The 17,837-nt window shown below is 46.1% G+C and overlaps 1 protein-coding gene across 1 annotated transcript in view; it reads right to left on the reverse strand.

The window, feature by feature from the left end:
* LOC311116051 (calcium and integrin-binding family member 2-like) overlaps positions 1-16,931 on the reverse strand; it is a 40,435-nt gene extending 23,504 nt beyond the window's left edge. The window contains exons 1-2 of the mRNA XM_084191182.1: positions 16,537-16,931; positions 15,787-15,821 (exon numbers count right to left, since the gene is read on the reverse strand). Of these exons, the coding sequence (XP_084047308.1) occupies positions 15,787-15,821; positions 16,537-16,587 (86 nt within the window). The 5' untranslated portion in view covers positions 16,588-16,931. The remainder of the gene's footprint in view (positions 1-15,786; positions 15,822-16,536) is intronic.
* Between the last annotated feature and the right edge of the window lie 906 nt (positions 16,932-17,837).

A 17,837-nucleotide genomic window follows, 5' to 3' on the forward strand; every position in this document is an offset into this window, starting at 1 on the left:
CAAGGAGAGAGTATGGAGTAGCAAAGGGACATGTTTGGTCTGATTAACAAGGAGAGAGTATGGAGTAGCAAAGGGACATGTATGGTCTGATTAACAAGGAGAGAGTATGGAGTAGCAAAGGGACATGTATGGTCTGATTAACAAGGAGAGAGTATGGAGTAGCAAAGGGACATGTATGGTCTGATTAACAAGGAGAGAGTATGGAGTAGCAAAGGGACATGTATGGTCTGATTAACAAGGACAGAGTATAGAGTAGCAAAGGGACATGTATGGTCTGATTATCAAGGAGAGAGTATGGAGTAGCAAAGGGACATGTATGGTCTGATTAACAAGGACAGAGTATGGAGTAGCAAAGGGACATGTATGGTCTGATTAACAAGGAGAGAGTATGGAGTAGCAAAGGGACATGTATGGTCTGATTAACAAGGAGAGAGTATGGAGTAGCAAAGGGACATGTATGGTCTGATTAACAAGGAGAGAGTATGGAGTAGCAAATGGACATGTATGGTCTGATTAACAAGGACAGAGTATGGAGTAGCAAAGGGACATGTATGGTCTGATTAACAAGGAGAGAGTATGGAGTAGCAAAGGGACATGTATGGTCTGATTAACAAGGAGAGAGTATGGAGTAGCAAAGGGACATGTATGGTCTGATTAACAAGGACAGAGTATGGAGTAGCAAAGGGACATGTATGGTCTGATAAACAAGGAGAGAGTATGGAGTAGCAAAGGGACATGTATGGTCTGATAAACAAGGAGAGAGTATGGAGTAGCAAAGGGTCATGTATGGTCTGATTAACAAGGAGAGAGTATGGAGTAGCAAAGGGACATGTATGGTCTGATTAACAAGGACAGAGTATGGAGTAGCAAAGGGACATGTATGGTCTGATTAACAAGGACAGAGTATGGAGTAGCAAAGGGACATGTATGGTCTGATTAACAAGGAGAGAGTATGGAGTAGCAAAGGGACATGTATGGTCTGATTAACAAGGAGAGAGTATGGAGTAGCAAAGGGACATGTATGGTCTGATTAACAAGGACAGAGTATGGAGTAGCAAAGGGACATGTATGGTCTGATTAACAAGGACAGAGTATGGAGTAGCAAAGGGACATGTATGGTCTGATTAACAAGGAGAGAGTATGGAGTAGCAAAGGGACATGTATGGTCTGATTAACAAGGAGAGAGTATGGAGTAGCAAAGGGACATGTATGGTCTGATTAACAAGGAGAGAGTATGGAGTAGCAAAGGGACATGGATTAACAAGGACAGAGTATGGAGTAGCAAAGGGACATGTATGGTCTGATTAACAAGGAGAGAGTATGGAGTAGCAAAGGGACATGTATGGTCTGATTAACAAGGACAGAGTATGGAGTAGCAAAGGGACATGTATGGTCTGATTAACAAGGAGAGAGTATGGAGTAGCAAAGGGACATGTATGGTCTGATAAACAAGGAGAGAGTATGGAGTAGCAAAGGGACATGTATGGTCTGATTAACAAGGAGAGAGTATGGAGTAGCAAAGGGACATGTATGGTCTGATTAACAAGGAGAGAGTATGGAGTAGCAAAGGGACATGTATGGTCTGATTAACAAGGACAGAGTATGGAGTAGCAAAGGGACATGTATGGTCTGATTAACAAGGACAGAGTATGGAGTAGCAAAGGGACATGTATGGTCTGATTAACAAGGAGAGAGTATGGAGTAGCAAAGGGACATGTATGGTCTGATTAACAAGGAGAGAGTATGGAGTAGCAAAGGGACATGTATGGTCTGATTAACAAGGACAGAGTATGGAGTAGCAAAGGGACATGTATGGTCTGATTAACAAGGAGAGAGTATGGAGTAGCAAAGGGACATGTATGGTCTGATTAACAAGGACAGAGTATGGAGTAGCAAAGGGACATGTATGGTCTGATTAACAAGGAGAGAGTATGGAGTAGCAAAGGGACATGTATGGTCTGATAAACAAGGAGAGAGTATGGAGTAGCAAAGGGACATGTATGGTCTGATTAACAAGGAGAGAGTATGGAGTAGCAAATGGACATGTATGGTCTGATTAACAAGGAGAGAGTATGGAGTAGCAAAGGGACATGTATGGTCTGATTAACAAGGACAGAGTATGGAGTAGCAAAGGGACATGTATGGTCTGATTAACAAGGACAGAGTATGGAGTAGCAAAGGGACATGTATGGTCTGATTAACAAGGAGAGAGTATGGAGTAGCAAAGGGACATGTATGGTCTGATTAACAAGGAGAGAGTATGGAGTAGCAAAGGGACATGTATGGTCTGATTAACAAGGACAGAGTATGGAGTAGCAAAGGGACATGTATGGTCTGATTAACAAGGAGAGAGTATGGAGTAGCAAAGGGACATGTATGGTCTGATAAACAAGGAGAGAGTATGGAGTAGCAAAGGGACATGTATGGTCTGATTAACAAGGAGAGAGTATGGAGTAGCAAAGGGACATGTATGGTCTGATTAACAAGGAGAGAGTATGGAGTAGCAAAGGGACATGTATGGTCTGATTAACAAGGAGAGAGTATGGAGTAGCAAAGGGACATGTATGGTCTGATTAACAAGGAGAGAGTATGGAGTAGCAAAGGGACATGTATGGTCTGATTAACAAGGAGAGAGTATGGAGTAGCAAAGGGACATGTATGGTCTGATTAACAAGAAGAGAGTATGGAGTAGCAAAGGGACATGTATGGTCTGATTAACAAGGACAGAGTATGGAGTAGCAAAGGGACATGTATGGTCTGATTAACAAGGAGAGAGTATGGAGTAGCAAAGGGACATGTATGGTCTGATTAACAAGGAGAGAGTATGGAGTAGCAAAGGGACATGTATGGTCTGATTAACAAGGAGAGAGTATGGAGTAGCAAAGGGACATGGATTAACAAGGACAGAGTATGGAGTAGCAAAGGGACATGTATGGTCTGATTAACAAGGAGAGAGTATGGAGTAGCAAAGGGACATGTATGGTCTGATTAACAAGGAGAGAGTATGGAGTAGCAAAGGGACATGTATGGTCTGATTAACAAGGAGAGAGTATGGAGTAGCAAAGGGACATGGATTAACAAGGAGCGAGTATGGAGTAGCAAAGCAAATGAGTCTGTAACTATCAGCAACGTCCTGCACTACACTACACAGTGGTCATCTACAATGCATCAAAAAACAATAAGTGTGTGTTAATTGGAATCTACATCCAATATGTCATTTTAATGTTGCCGATGCAGCTTTGCAACTTGAGAGGACTACTGAAGTGGCCCTGACCTATATTTCAAGATAACAAATGGCCATTGGTTAAAAAAAAATACAAGCTCCTACAGGTTTTTAATTGTAAGCGGGGAGCGATTTTCTACCATAAGTCATTCTGGAAGTGCACTGGCAACATTTCAGGAATTTAATTGCTTTAGAATACTGAGGCCAGCAAAAAGAGAGAATGAGGGAGGGGGAGGGAGAGGGGGAGAGGGGGAGAGAGAGAGAGAGAGAGAGAGAGAGAGAGAGAGAGAGAGAGAGAGAGAGAGAGAGAGAGACAGAGAGAGACGCACTGTCTTTGGAAAGGCTCCAAGTTACAGGCAAGGCAGCGTGGACTGGAGACTAGGAGTTAGCTCAAAGCAGGTGGCAGAGAAAATAAGAATGGGAAGAGCCAGCTGAAAGCAGTCTCTACAAAAACATGATATATACAGTGAGAGCTAGCTAAACAGTGTATTCAGACCCCTTCCCCTTTTCCACATGTTGTTACGTTACAGCCTTATTCTACAATGGATTAAATCAAACATTTACCTAATCAATATACACACAATACCCCATGATGACAAAGCAAAAACAGGTTTTTAGAAATGTTTGCAAATTTATTAAAAATAAAAAACAGAAATACCTTATTTACATAAGTATTCGGACCCTTTGCTATGAGACTGGAAATTGATCTCAGGTGCACCCTGTTTCCATTGATCATCCTTGAGATGTTTCTAAAACTTGATTGGAGTCCACCTGTGGTAAATTCAATTGATTGGACATGATTTGGAAAGGCACACCTGTCTATGTCAGAGCAAAAACCAAGTCATGAGGTCGAAGGAATTGTCCGTATAGCTCCGAGACAGGACTGTGTACCAAAAAATGTCTGCAGCATTGAAGGTCCCCAAAAACACAATGGCCTCCATCATTCTTAAATGAAAGAAGTTTGGAACCACCAAGACTCTTCCTAGAGCTGGCCACCTGGCCAAACTGATCAGGGAGGTGACCAAGAACCCAATGGTCACTCTGACAGAGCTCCAGAGTTCCTCTGTTGAGATGGGAGAACCTTCCAGAAGGACAACCTTCTCTGCAGCACTCCACCAATCAGGCCTTTATGGTAGAGTGGCCAGACGGAAGCCACTCCTCAGTAAAAGGCACATGACAGCCTGCTTGGAGTTTGCCAAAAGGCACCTAAAGGACTCAGACCATGAGAAAAAAGATTCTCTGGTCTGATGAAACCAAAATCGAACTCTTTGGCCTGAATGCCAAGCGCCACGTCTGGAGGAAACCTGGCACCATCCCTACGGTGAAGCATAGTGGTGGCAGCATCATGCTGTGGGGATGTTTTTCAGCGGCAGGGACTGAGGTAAAGATGAACGGAGCAAAGTACAGAGAGATCCTTGATGAAAACCTGCTCCAGAGCGCTCAGGACCTCCGACTGGGGCGAAGGTTCACCTTCCAACAGGACAACGACCCTAAGCACACAGCCAAGACAACGCAGGAGTGGCTTCGGGACCAGTCTCTGAATGTCCTTGAGTGGCCCAGCCAGAGCCCGGACTTGAACCTGATCAAACATCTCTGGAGAGACCTGAAAATAGCTGATACAGCGACGGTCCCCATCCAACCTGACAGAGCATGAGAGGATCTGTAGAGAAGAATGGGAGAAACTCCCCGAATACAGGTGTGCGAAGCTTGTAGCGCCATACCCAAGAAGACTTGAGGCTGTAATCGCTGCCAAAGGTGCTTCAACAAAGTACTGAGTAAAGGGTCTGAATACTTATGTAAATGTGATATTTCATTTTTTCATTTTTATAAATTTGCAAACATTTATAAAAAAACCTGTTTTTGCTTTGTCATTATGGAGTATTGTGTGTAGATTGATGAGGGGGAAAAGCTACTAAATCCATTTTAGAATATGGCTGTATCGTCACAAAATGTGGAAAAAGGGTCTGCATACTTTCCGAATGGACTGCATACAGCGAGGGAAAAAAGTATTTGATCCCCTGCTGATTTTGTACGTTTGCCCACTGACAAAGAAATGATCAGTCTATAATTTTAATGGTAGGTTTATTTGAACAGTGAGAGACAGAATAACAACAAAAAAATCCAGAAAAACACTTGTCAAAAATGTTATAAATTGATTTGCATTTTAATGAGGGAAATAAGTATTTGACCCCTCTGCAAAACATGACTTAGTACTTGGTGGCAAAACCCTTGTTGGCAATCACAGAGGTCAGACATTTCTTGTAGTTGGCCACCAGGTTTGCACACATCTCAGAAGGGATTTTGTCCCACTCCTCTTTGCAGATCTTCTCCAAGTCATTAAGGTTTCGAGGCTGACGTTTGGCAACTCAAACCTTCAGCTCCCTCCACAGATTTTCTATGGGATTAAGGTCTGGAGACTGGCTAGGCCACTCCAGGACCTTAATGTGCTTCTTCTTGAGCCACTCCTTTGTTGCCTTGGCAATGTGTTTTGGGTCATTGTCATGCTGGAATACCCATCCACGACCCATTTTCAATGCCCTGGCTGAGGGAAGGAGGTTCTCACCCAAGATTTGACGGTACATGGCCCCGTCCATCGTCCCTTTGATGCGGTGAAGTTGTTCTGTCCCCTTATCAGAAAAACACCCCCAAAGCAATCTGATTGATTGATTGCTTCTGTGGAAAGGTGTCTTTTATACAGGTAACAAACTGAGATTAGGAGCACTCCCTTTAAGAGTGTGCTCCTAATCTCAGCTCGTTACCTGTATAAAAGAGCCAGAAATCTTTCTGATTGAGAGGGGTCAAATACTTATTTCCCTCATTAAAATGCAAATCAATTTATAACATGTTTGACATGCGTTTTCTGATTTTTGTTGTTGTTATTCTGTCTCTCACTGTTCAAATAAACCTACCATTAAAATTATAGACTGATCATTTCTTTTTCAGTGGGCAACCGTACAAAATCAGCAGGGGATCAAATACTTTTTTCCCTCACTGTATATACAGTGGGGGAAAAAAGTATTTAGTCAGCCACCAATTGTGCAAGTTCTCCCACTTAAAAAGATGAGAGAGGCCTGTAATTTTCATCATAGGTACACGTCAACTATGACAGACAAAATGAGAAAAAAAAACCTGAAAATCACATTGTAGGATTTTTTATGAATTTATTTGCAAATTATGGTGGAAAAAAAGTATTTGGTCAATAACAAAAGTTTCTCAATACTTTGTTATATACCCTTTGTTGGCAATGACACAGGTCAAACGTTTTCTGTAAGTCTTCACAAGGTTTTCACACACTGTTGCTGGTATTTTGGCCCATTCCTCCATGCAGATCTCCTCTAGAGCAGTGATGTTTTGGGGCTGTCGCTGGGCAACACAGACTTTCAACTCCCTCCAAAGATTTTCTATGGGGTTGAGATCTGGAGACTGGCTATGCCACTCCAGGACCTTGAAATGCTTCTTACGAAGCCACTCCTTCGTTGCCCGGGCGGTGTGTTTGGGATCATTGTCATGCTGAAAGACCCAGCCACGTTTCATCTTCAATGCCCTTGCTGATGGAAGGAGGTTTTCACTCAAAATCTCACGATACATGGCCCCATTCATTCTTTCCTTTACACGGATCAGTCGTCCTGGTCCCTTTGCAGAAAAACAGCCCCAAAGCATGATGTTTCCACCCCCATGCTTCACAGTAGGTATGGTGTTCTTTGGATGCAACTCAGCATTCTTTGTCCTCCAAACATGACGAGTTGAGTTTTTACCAAAAAGTTATATTTTGGTTTCATCTGACCATATGACATTCTCCCAATCCTCTTCTGGATCATCCAAATGCACTCTAGCAAACTTCAGACGGGCCTGGACATGTACTGGCTTAAGCAGGGGGACACGTCTGGCACTGCAGGATTTGAGTCCCTGGCGGCGTAGTGTGTTACTGATGGTAGGTGTCACGGAATCTGCCGAGGCTGCTCCTCCTCCTTGTTCGGGCAGGCTTCGGCGTTCGTCGTCCCCGGAGTACTAGCTGCCACCGTTGAATGTTTCTATGTTCGTTTGGTTTGGTCTGTCTGTTACACCTGTGTCCGTTTGGTCTTGATTATGTGACTTATACGTTTTTTTGTTCCTGTCTGTTGGTGGTATCCTGTGCTGTACTCTGGCATTGTTATTATTACGCACTGTGTTGCGTCGTCGTTTTGCCTTCTCGTTAAAGGCACTTTATTTTGTACTGGTCGTGCCTCTAGTAAAGTCCTGTTCGACTTAGCTTATGCGTCCTGCGTCTGACTCCTCTCCACGCACCCACACCACATCTGACAGAATAACACACCCTCATGGAGTCAGCAGGAGCAACGGCGGCACCCAAGTCCCTCGAGGAAAGGATCTGCAATCAAGACACCATGATCCAGCAACTTGGGGTCGCCATGAACGAGTTGTCCAACACGCTGCGCCGTTTGGTTACGGGCAAGATGCCCACATCTTCGCACACCTTACCCTCACCATCGGCCAGTCCTCCTCTCCCAGTACCGGAACCCAGCGGCATTCGGCTCTCGCTCCCGAGGGCATATGATGGTACCGCAGCCGGGTGTCAGGGATTCCTCCTGCAGGTGGAACTCTACCTGGCCACCATACACCCGGCGCCCTCGGGATACGAGAGCGTTTCCGCCCTCATCTCCTGTCTCTCCGGCAAGGCGTTGGAGTGGGCTAACGCCGAATGGAGGAGAATAGACGCCGCTACCATCACCTACGCGGAGTTCTCCCGCCGCTTCAGGGCAGTGTTCGATCATCCACCTGAGGGGAAGGCGGCGGGGGAGCGTCTGTTCCACCTCCGACAGGGGAAGAGGAGTGCCCAGGAGTTCGCCCTGGAGTTCCGGACGCTAGCGGCAGATGCGGGATGGAATGAGAGGGCCCTCATTGACCATTATCGATGCAGCCTACGAGAGGACGTTCGTCGTGAGCTGGCCTGCAGGGACACCAACCTCACCTTCGACCAGTTGGTGGACATGTCCATTCGTCTCGACACCCTGCTGGCTACACGCGGACGTCCCGAATGGGGGTCGTCCATTCCATCCTCCAGCACCGCCGAGCCGATTCCCATGGAGCTCGGGGGTGCAGGCGCTAGGGAGAGGAGGAGAGAGAACCCGAGGGGGGCCGTCCCCTGCACCAACTGTGGCCGTGGAGGGCACACTGCGGCTAGGTGCTGGGGAGGGTCTCCTGGGAAAGGGGACAACAGGTCACGCACTGGGGAGCCATTTCAGGTGAGTAGATGCCCCACTTACCCAGAGCTCTCTGTTGGACACCTGTGTATACCTGTGAGATTTCCACAGGTGGCACCTCATTCCCAGCATAAGGCGCTAGTAGACTCAGGCGCAGCTGGGAATTTTATTGATCGTGTATTTTGTTCCAGGGTTGGAATTCCCCTTCGGCCGGTGGCGGCGGGGGAGCGTCTGTTCCACCTCCGACAGGGGAAGAGGAGTGCCCAGGAGTTCGCCCTGGAGTTCCGGACGCTAGCGGCAGATGCGGGATGGAATGAGAGGGCCCTCATTGACCATTATCGATACAGCCTACGAGAGGACGTTCGTCGTGAGCTGGCCTGCAGGGACACCAACCTCACCTTCGACCAGTTGGTGGACATGTCCATTCGTCTCGACACCCTGCTGGCTACACGCGGACGTCCCGAATGGGGGTCGTCCATTCCATCCTCCAGCACCGCCGAGCCGATTCCCATGGAGCTCGGGGGTGCAGGCGCTAGGGAGAGGAGGAGAGAGAACCCGAGGGGGGCCGTCCCCTGCACCAACTGTGGCCGTGGAGGGCACACTGCGGCTAGGTGCTGGGGAGGGTCTCCTGGGAAAGGGGACAACAGGTCACGCACTGGGGAGCCATTTCAGGTGAGTAGATGCCCCACTTACCCAGAGCTCTCTGTTGGACACCTGTGTATACCTGTGAGATTTCCACAGGTGGCACCTCATTCCCAGCATAAGGCGCTAGTAGACTCAGGCACAGCTGGGAATTTTATTGATCGTGTATTTTGTTCCAGGGTTGGAATTCCCCTTCGGCCGGTGGAACCCCCTTTGCCAGTTCATGCTCTAGACAGCCGGCCGCTGGGGTCGGGGTTGATTAGAGAAGTCACAGCGCCACTGAAGATGATTACGCAGGGGGGTCATGAGGAGATCATTCAGTTTTATCTGATCGACTCTCCTGCGTATCCCATGGTGCTGGGGCTTCCCTGGTTAAGCACCCATGATCCTACCATTACGTGGCAACAGAGGGCTCTTATGGAATGGTCTGCCCAGTGTGTAGGGAGATGTCTAGGTGTTTCCATAGGGGCAACATCGGTGGAGAGTCCGAACCAGGTGTCCTCAATGCACATTCCCCCTGAATATGAGGATTTAGCACTGGTTTTCAGCAAAACTAGGGCAACACGGTTGCCACCTCATAGACAGGGGGATTGTGCGATAAATCTCCAAACAGGAGCGGCACTTCCGCGGAGCCGTGTGTATCCCCTGTCTCAAGAGGAGACCGCGGCTATGGAGACTTACATAGCCGAGTCCTTGGAACAGGGATACATACGGTCCTCCACTTCCCCGGTTTCCTCGAGTTTCTTCTTTGTGAAGAAGAAGGACGGGGGTTTGCGCCCGTGTATTGATTATCGTAGTATCAATCAGATCACGGTTAAGTACAGTTATCCTCTTCCTCTGATTGCGACTATGACAGAATCATTACGCGGAGCGCGGTTCTTCACAAAGTTGGATCTCATGAGCGCGTACAATCTGGTGCGCATTAGGGAGGGAGATGAATGGAAAACAGCATTCAGCACCACCTCGGGTCATTACGAATATCTCGTCATGCCATACGGGTTAATGAATGCTCCTTCAGTCTTTCAATCCTTTGTGGACAAGATTTTCAGGGACATGCATGGGCAGGGTGTGGTAGTGTACATCGACGGCATCCTAGTGTACTCTGCTACACGAGCCGAGCATGTAGCCCTGGTACGCAGAGTGTTGAGGAGGCTGTTGGAGCATGACTTGTATGTCAAGGCAGAGAAATGCTTGTTTTTCCAGGAGTCCATCTCCTTCTTGGGTTATCGATTGTCCGCATCTGGTGTGAAGATAGAGGTTGACCGCGTGTCGGCCGTGCGTAATTGGCAAACTCCAACCACTGTAAAAGAGGTGCAGCAGTTTTTAGGTTTTGCTAATTACTACCGGAGGTTTATCCGGGGTTTTGGACAGGTGGCAGCTCCCATTACGTCCCTGCTAAAGGGGGGTCCGGTGCGTTTGCAGTGGTCAGCTGAAGCGGACAGGGCATTCGTTAAACTGAAGAACCTGTTCACTTCGGCGCCGGTGCTGGCGCATCCGGATCCCGCTTTACCATTCCAGGTGGAGGTGGACGCTTCAGAAGCCGGTATTGGGGCGGTTCTGTCGCAACGGTCCGGCACGCCACCTAAACTCCGCCCCTGTGCGTTCTATTCCAAGAAGCTCAGCCCGGCGGAGCGTAATTATGACGTAGGGGACAGGGAGTTGTTAGCTGTGGTTCAGGCCCTAAAGGTGTGGAGGCATTGGCTTGAGGGGGCTCAACACCCTTTCCTCATTCTGACTGACCACCGTAACCTGGAGTACATCCGGGCAGCTAGGAGACTAAACCCTCGTCAGGCTAGGTGAAACATGTTCCTAAACCGGTTCGTTTTTAAGATCACGTACATCCCAGGGTCCCAGAACGGTAAGGCAGACGCCCTGTCCCGGCGGTATGACACAGAGGAGAGGTCCATTGAGCCTACTCCCATACTGCCGGAGTCTTGTCTGGTGGCTCCGGTAGTGTGGGAGGTCGATACGGAGATCGAAAGGGCGTTACGTGCCGACCCTACTCCCCCCGAGTGTCCTATGGGGCGGACGTACATTCCGCTCGAGGTTCGTGACCGACTTATTTATTGGGCTCATACATCACCCTCCTCTGGACATCCAGGTATTGGCCGGACAGTGCACTGCCTTAGCGGGAAATACTGGTGGCCAACGTTAGCTAGGGATGTGAGAGTTTATGTCTCCTCCTGCTCGGTGTGTGCCCAGTGTAAGGCGCCTAGACACCTGCCCAGGGGAAAGTTACATCCCCTGCCCGTTCCGCAACGACCATGGTCCCACCTCTCGGTGGATTTTGTTAACGACCTTCCCCCCTCCCAGGGGAATGCCACCATTTTGGTCGTTGTGGATCGGTTTTCCAAGGCCTGTCGTCTCCTCCCAATGCCGGGTCTCCCTACTGCCCTACAGACCGCTGAGGCCCTGTTTACCCACGTTTTCCGGCACTATGGGGTCCCCGAGGATATAGTGTCTGACCGAGGTCCCCAGTTCACCTCCAGAGTCTGGGGGGCTTTCATGGAACGCTTGGGGGTCTCGGTGAGCCTTACCTCGGGGTACCACCCAGAGAGCAATGGGCAGGTTGAACGAGTCAACCAGGATGTGGGTAGGTTTCTGAGGTCCTATTGCCAGGGCCGGCCGGAGGAGTGGTCAAGGTATATCCCCTGGGCAGAGATGGCCCAGAACTCTCTCCGCCACTCCTCCACCAATCTAACACCTTTCCAGTGTGTTTTAGGGTATCAGCCGGTTCTGGCACCATGGCACGAGAGCCAGATCGAGGCTCCTGCGGTGGATGAGTGGATTCGGCGCTCGGAGGGGACGTGGGACGCTGCACATGTCCATCTGCAGCGGGCCATCCGTCGACAGAAGGCGAGAGCCGATCGCCACCGCAGTGAGGGACCGGTATACGCACCGGGAGATCGAGTCTGGCTCTCGACTCGAAACCTGCCCCTCCGCCTGCCCTGCCGGAAGCTGGGTCGGCGGTTTGTGGGGCCCTTTAAAGTCCTGAGAAGATTGAACGAGGTGTGTTACAGGTTACAACTGCCTATTGATTATAAGAATATTAACCCCTCGTTCCATGTGTCTCTTCTCAGGCCGGTGGTAGCTGGTCCACTCCAAGAAGATGAGATAGGAGAGACCCATCCGCCCCCATTGGACATCGAAGGGGCTCCGGCGTACAGGGTCCGGACCATCTTGGACTCGAGACGCCGGATGAGTGGTCTCCAGTATCTCGTGGAGTGGGAGGGGTACGGTCCGGAGGAACGGTGCTGGGTGCCTAGGAGGGACATCCTAGATCCATCCCTCCTGACTGAGTTCCACCGTGGTCATCCCACGCGTCCGGGTCCGCGTCCTCCTGGCCGTCCCCGAGGCCGGGGTCGGCGCACGGCTGGAGCCGCGCGTCAAGGGGGGGGGTACTGTCACAGAATCTGCCGAGGCTGCTCCTCCTCCTTGTTCGGGCAGGCTTCGGCGTTCGTCGTCCCCGGAGTACTAGCTGCCACCGTTGAATGTTTCTATGTTCGTTTGGTTTGGTCTGTCTGTTACACCTGTGTCCGTTTGGTCTTGATTATGTGACTTATAAGTTTCCTGTGGTTGTGTTCGTTAGTTGTGTGTTATTTTTGTTCCTGTCTGTTGGTGGTATCCTGTGCTGTACTCTGGCATTGTTATTATTATGCACTGTGTTGCGTCGTCGTTTTGCCTTCTCGTTAAAGGCACTTTATTTTGTACTGGTCGTGCCTCTAGTAAAGTCCTGTTCGACTTAGCTTATGCGTCCTGCGTCTGACTCCTCTCCACGCACCCACACCACATCTGACAGAAGGCTTTGTTACTTTGGTCCCAGCTCTCTGCAGGTCATTCACTAGGTCCCCCCGTGTGGTTCTGGTATTTTTGCTCACCGTTCTTGTGATCATTTTGACCCCACGGGGTGAGATCTTGCGTGGAGCCCCAGATCGAGGGAGATTATCAGTGGTCTTGTATGTCTTCCATTTCCTAATAATTGCACCCACAGTTGATTCCTTCAAACCAAGCTGCTTACCTATTGCAGATTCAGTCTTCCCAGCCTGGTGCAGGTCTACAATTTTGTTTCTGGTGTCCTTTGACAGCTCTTTGGTTTTGGCCATAGTGGAGTTTGGAGTGTGACTGTTTGAGGTTGTGGACAGGTGTCTTTTATACTGATAACAAGTTCAAACAGGTGCCATTAATACAGGTAACGAGTGGAGGACAGAGGAGCCTCTTAAAGAAGAAGTTACAGGTCTGTGAGAGCCAGAAATCTTGCTTGTTTGTAGGTGACCAAATACTTATTTTCCACCATAATTTGCAAATAAATTCATCAAAAATCCTACAATGTGATTTTCTGGATTTTATTTTCTCAATTCGTCTGTCATAGTTGATGTGTACCTATGATGAAAATTACAGGCCTCTCTCATCTTTTTAAGTGGGAGAACTTGCACAATTGGTGGCTGACTAAATACTTTTTTTCCCCACTGTACACTGAACAAAATTTTAACGGAATGGTAAAATGTTTTCAGTGTAAACTTAAAACCAGATATCAAGTATGTAGAAACGATAATGGACCTATATACTGTATTTTTTAATTAGATCATCTTTGAGAACTAACAATCACAAAAATAAAAACTAGACAGTCAGGGAGAATCTAAAATTCCAAAAATATCATAGCATGGGGACCTCAATGGTTTAGTTATAATGTTTGAGTCACTCAGATAGCATAAAGCCGATGTCACACGAAGCAATCTGGACGCAATTTATGTTGCGTGCAACAAAGTTGAATCTGCGTTGCTCAGTGTGTCAACCCCAAAAAATTGCCTGCAACTTAGTTGCATTGCATTGCAAGAGATATAAATCAATCCTATTTCATGCAACTGACTGTATGCAATGTCCAATCATATCGTTCCGTTCCGTCCGGAACTCCGACCCAGTTGTCATGTCAATACAGCTGTCAGTGCTGCTGCAAACCATGACAAAAGAGACATGCCAAATGGGATTTTTTATTTTTTTTATCTAGACACATTTACATTACATTTACGTCATTTAGCAGACGCTCTTATCCAGAGCGACTTACAAATTGGTGCATTCACCTTATGATAGCCAGTGGGACAACCACTTCACACATTTTTTTTCTAATTTGTAAATTTTTAGAGTATATTTAAAATTTTCATTTGTTTTATATATATATATATATATATATATATATATTTATTATTATTATTTTTTGTATATATATATTTTTTATATTTATTATTATTATTATTATTATTAATATTATTATTTTTTTGTGGGGTTGGGGTGGGGGGGGGTAGAAGGATTACTTTTATACTATCCCAGGTATTCCTTAAAGAGACACCATGCATGGCTAGTCATGGTTTATGTACATGGCCTGGCAGTCAATACATTTCTCTCTCCAGTTTCAACTTAAATGGTTTAACATGAACTGCACTAGCTAGCTAGCTAAACTCAGCTTATCGCTAGCTTGGTTAGCTATCTTGGTAAAAACATGGTTGGCAAATAGGCAACATTTTGGCTAGCTAGCTAAATTGGACAGCAAGCATTTTGTCTATATTGACGTTACATATACCAAACATTTGGATAAACAAATCATTTGTGAAACAGGTTTGTGTATCAGCAAAGTTGCTTGAGATGTCACTTGCAACTTGCATCTGCAACAGAAATTGAGTCCAAATTGCTTCGTGTGACACAGGTTTAAGAACATGTGTAGAATTGCAGGACATTTGCTCTAAAACTAACTAAATTCTCTCAGGCCCATGACAAAATGTGTAGAATTGCAGGACATTTGCTCTAAAACTAACTAAATTCTCTCCGGCCCATGACAAAATGTGTAGAATTGCAGGACATTTGCTCTAAAACTAACTAAATTCTCTCCGGCCCATGACAAAATGTGTAGAATTGCAGGAAACTAGCTTTAAAGCAGCTATTTTTTTTACCAGAAAGGTGAGATTTTAATCTTTATTTCATGAAGCTGCTGGCTGGGCTTGGTTAAATTCATGAAGCTGCAGCTGCTGGCTGGGCTTGGTTAAATTCATGAAGCTGCAGCTGCTGGCTGGGCTTGGTTAAATTCATGAAGCTACAGGTGCTGGCTGGGCTTGGTTAAATTCATGAAGCTGCAGGTGATGGCTGGGCTTGGTTAAATTCATGAAGCTACAGGTGATGGCTGGGCTTGGTTAAATTCATGAAGCTGCAGGTGATGGCTGGGCTTGGTTAAATTCATGAAGCTACAGGTGCTGGCTGGGCTTGGTTAAATTCATGAAGCTGCAGGTGCTGGCTGGGCTTGGTTAAATTCATGAAGCTGCAGGTGATGGCTGGGCTTGGTTAAATTCATGAAGCTACAGGTGCTGGCTGGGCTTGGTTAAATTCATGAAGCTACAGGTGCTGGCTGGGCTTGGTTAAATTCATGAAGCTACATGTGCTGGCTGGGCTTGGTTAAATTCATGAAGCTGCAGATGATGGCTGGGCCAGTGTGTGGATTCTAAATTATGTCCTGGACTGGTTACACAGAGATTACTGTGTGACAATAATCCTATGAGCACAAGACGTTGAAAATATGTATTTTCAACATCTTTGTGCTCACTGGGTTAAGTAGCCATTGCAGCCTCAGTCCATGGTCATCATGTGTCTCATTAACAAAGGGAGGTTGAATTACTCTCTCAGATCCATTGTGTTATCATATGGATATTAAAGCACGTGTACTGTATAAAATAAACTTACTGTAGGATTTCTTTGCGTGTGAAGAAAGTGCAGTCCTGGAAAGAGACAAAGGAACGTTAAAATCCAGTTTGAATGAACAGACTAGACTAGCAGAACAAGATAGCAGGTGTAAAAGATGGACGGTGTGGCAGCAGCCCTCATTTGATGCCCACCATTGGGCACTAACCCTGGGAGAGTTTAGATGAGGTACTCCATGCTCAATGGGTTTACAACAAATCAAATCACACACAGGTTTAGGTGGAGCTATTATGAAACGAGCACATTTATTCCTTTGTGTGGTGGTACCGAAACCTGTACACCTCAGCGATAATGTAGTAGTGTGCGTCCTGAATCACACCCTATTTCCTATACAGTGCACTACTTTTGATAAGGGCTCTGGTAATAGGGAATAAGGTGCCATTTGGAATGCATTTTTACAGTATATAGACAGTAACCTACCTACCTGGGACTTATCTCAAGCGTCCAACAATAAACAAGAACAGTGCGCTGAAAATTCTGACAGATTATTCCTCAGTGTGTATAAAAAAGATACATTTGCCTGAATATAAATGTATCTACATTATGGACACTTGCAATTCATCATGCCAGATTAATTTCATGAGGTTTTTTAATAAACATAAACAGGCCTATCTAAGCTACTTCTTCCACAATACATACTGTTGAATGTTACATTAATTGATATGACAGTATGGAAATTAAGTAGCCTAAACTAGATCATGAAAAAAAAATAAACATTTAAACACATTTTACCTGATATGCCTCGAACTGTTCATCAGTAAATATCGTTTGCTTATTACCCATCCTAGTCGAGTATTTTCAACATCACACAGATACATTACATTGGACGTTCGTGACGTGCTTATTTCAGTCATTTAAGACGACCTCATCGCCTTTTCTTGCTGAAAGATTTGATTCATAAAACCAACGTGGATTTATCGAGAAGAAGAAGAAAAAAAACGTGTCGGTTTTCGTTGATCACAAATTACAAATTCGCAAACAAAGTAGGCCTAGACCTCGTGATTTTGTAGAGCGGTGTAACGAAAAAGACAAATGAAATCCTTTCCGTGCATCCTTGGAGCAGCAGCGTGTCGAGGGTAGGTAGGGGTACCGCTGACTCTGTCCTGGTTGAACGTTGTCTCATCACTGGAGGATTTCAGGATGTTGCACCCGATACTGTAGCCTACCGACGCAGACCAAGGCGAGCCAGCAGGCGGCGTCATTTAGACAGCCAAGTGGTCGGATCTGTCCACCTATGTGACTGGGTCCTATGGAAACGTATGTGCAGGCTAATTTTAAAAACACGATTAGAAGCTATATAGATGCAACAGAAGCTATATAGATCCAACAGAAGCGATATAGATCCAACAGAAGCGATATAGATCCAACAGAAGCTATATAGATCTAACATAAGCTGTACAGATCTATCAGATTCCACTGTAGTTTTGAATATAAAAAATATGATGAAATATTAATCATATCCACAGAGGAACCTGTAGAAATAGCAGTTTAAATGACTCACAGAGAAGATTACACAACACTAGTAAGGATACATGTCGAAGACTGGCTAGACTGGTAAATGCAAATAAATAGGCAAGCCCTTTGTACCAATGTACTCAGGATACTTACATTTAATACATTAACTTAACATGTACATTTTAGCAGACGCTCTTATCCAGAGTGCATACATTATTTTTTTTATTTTTTCATATCCCCCAATAGGGTTATATCCATAAAGGTCTGAATCTGTAGTCCTATAATAACAGGGTTATATCCATAAAGGTCTGAATCTGTAGTCCTATAATAACAGGGTTATATCCATAAAGGTCTGAATCTGTAGTCCTATAATAACAGGGTTACATCCATACAGGTCTGAATCTGTAGTCCTATAATAACAGGGTTATATCCATAAAGGTCTGAATCTATAGTCCTATAATAACAGGGTTATATCCATAAAGGTCTGAATCTGTAGTCCTATAATAACAGGGTTATATCCATAAAGGTCTGAATCTGTAGTCCTATAATAACAGGGTTATATCCATAATAAATAAAGA

The sequence above is a fragment of the Coregonus lavaretus genome, assembly GCF_964263955.1.
Source record: "Coregonus lavaretus genome assembly, contig: HAP1_SCAFFOLD_315, whole genome shotgun sequence".
Taxonomy (NCBI): domain Eukaryota; kingdom Metazoa; phylum Chordata; class Actinopteri; order Salmoniformes; family Salmonidae; genus Coregonus; species Coregonus lavaretus.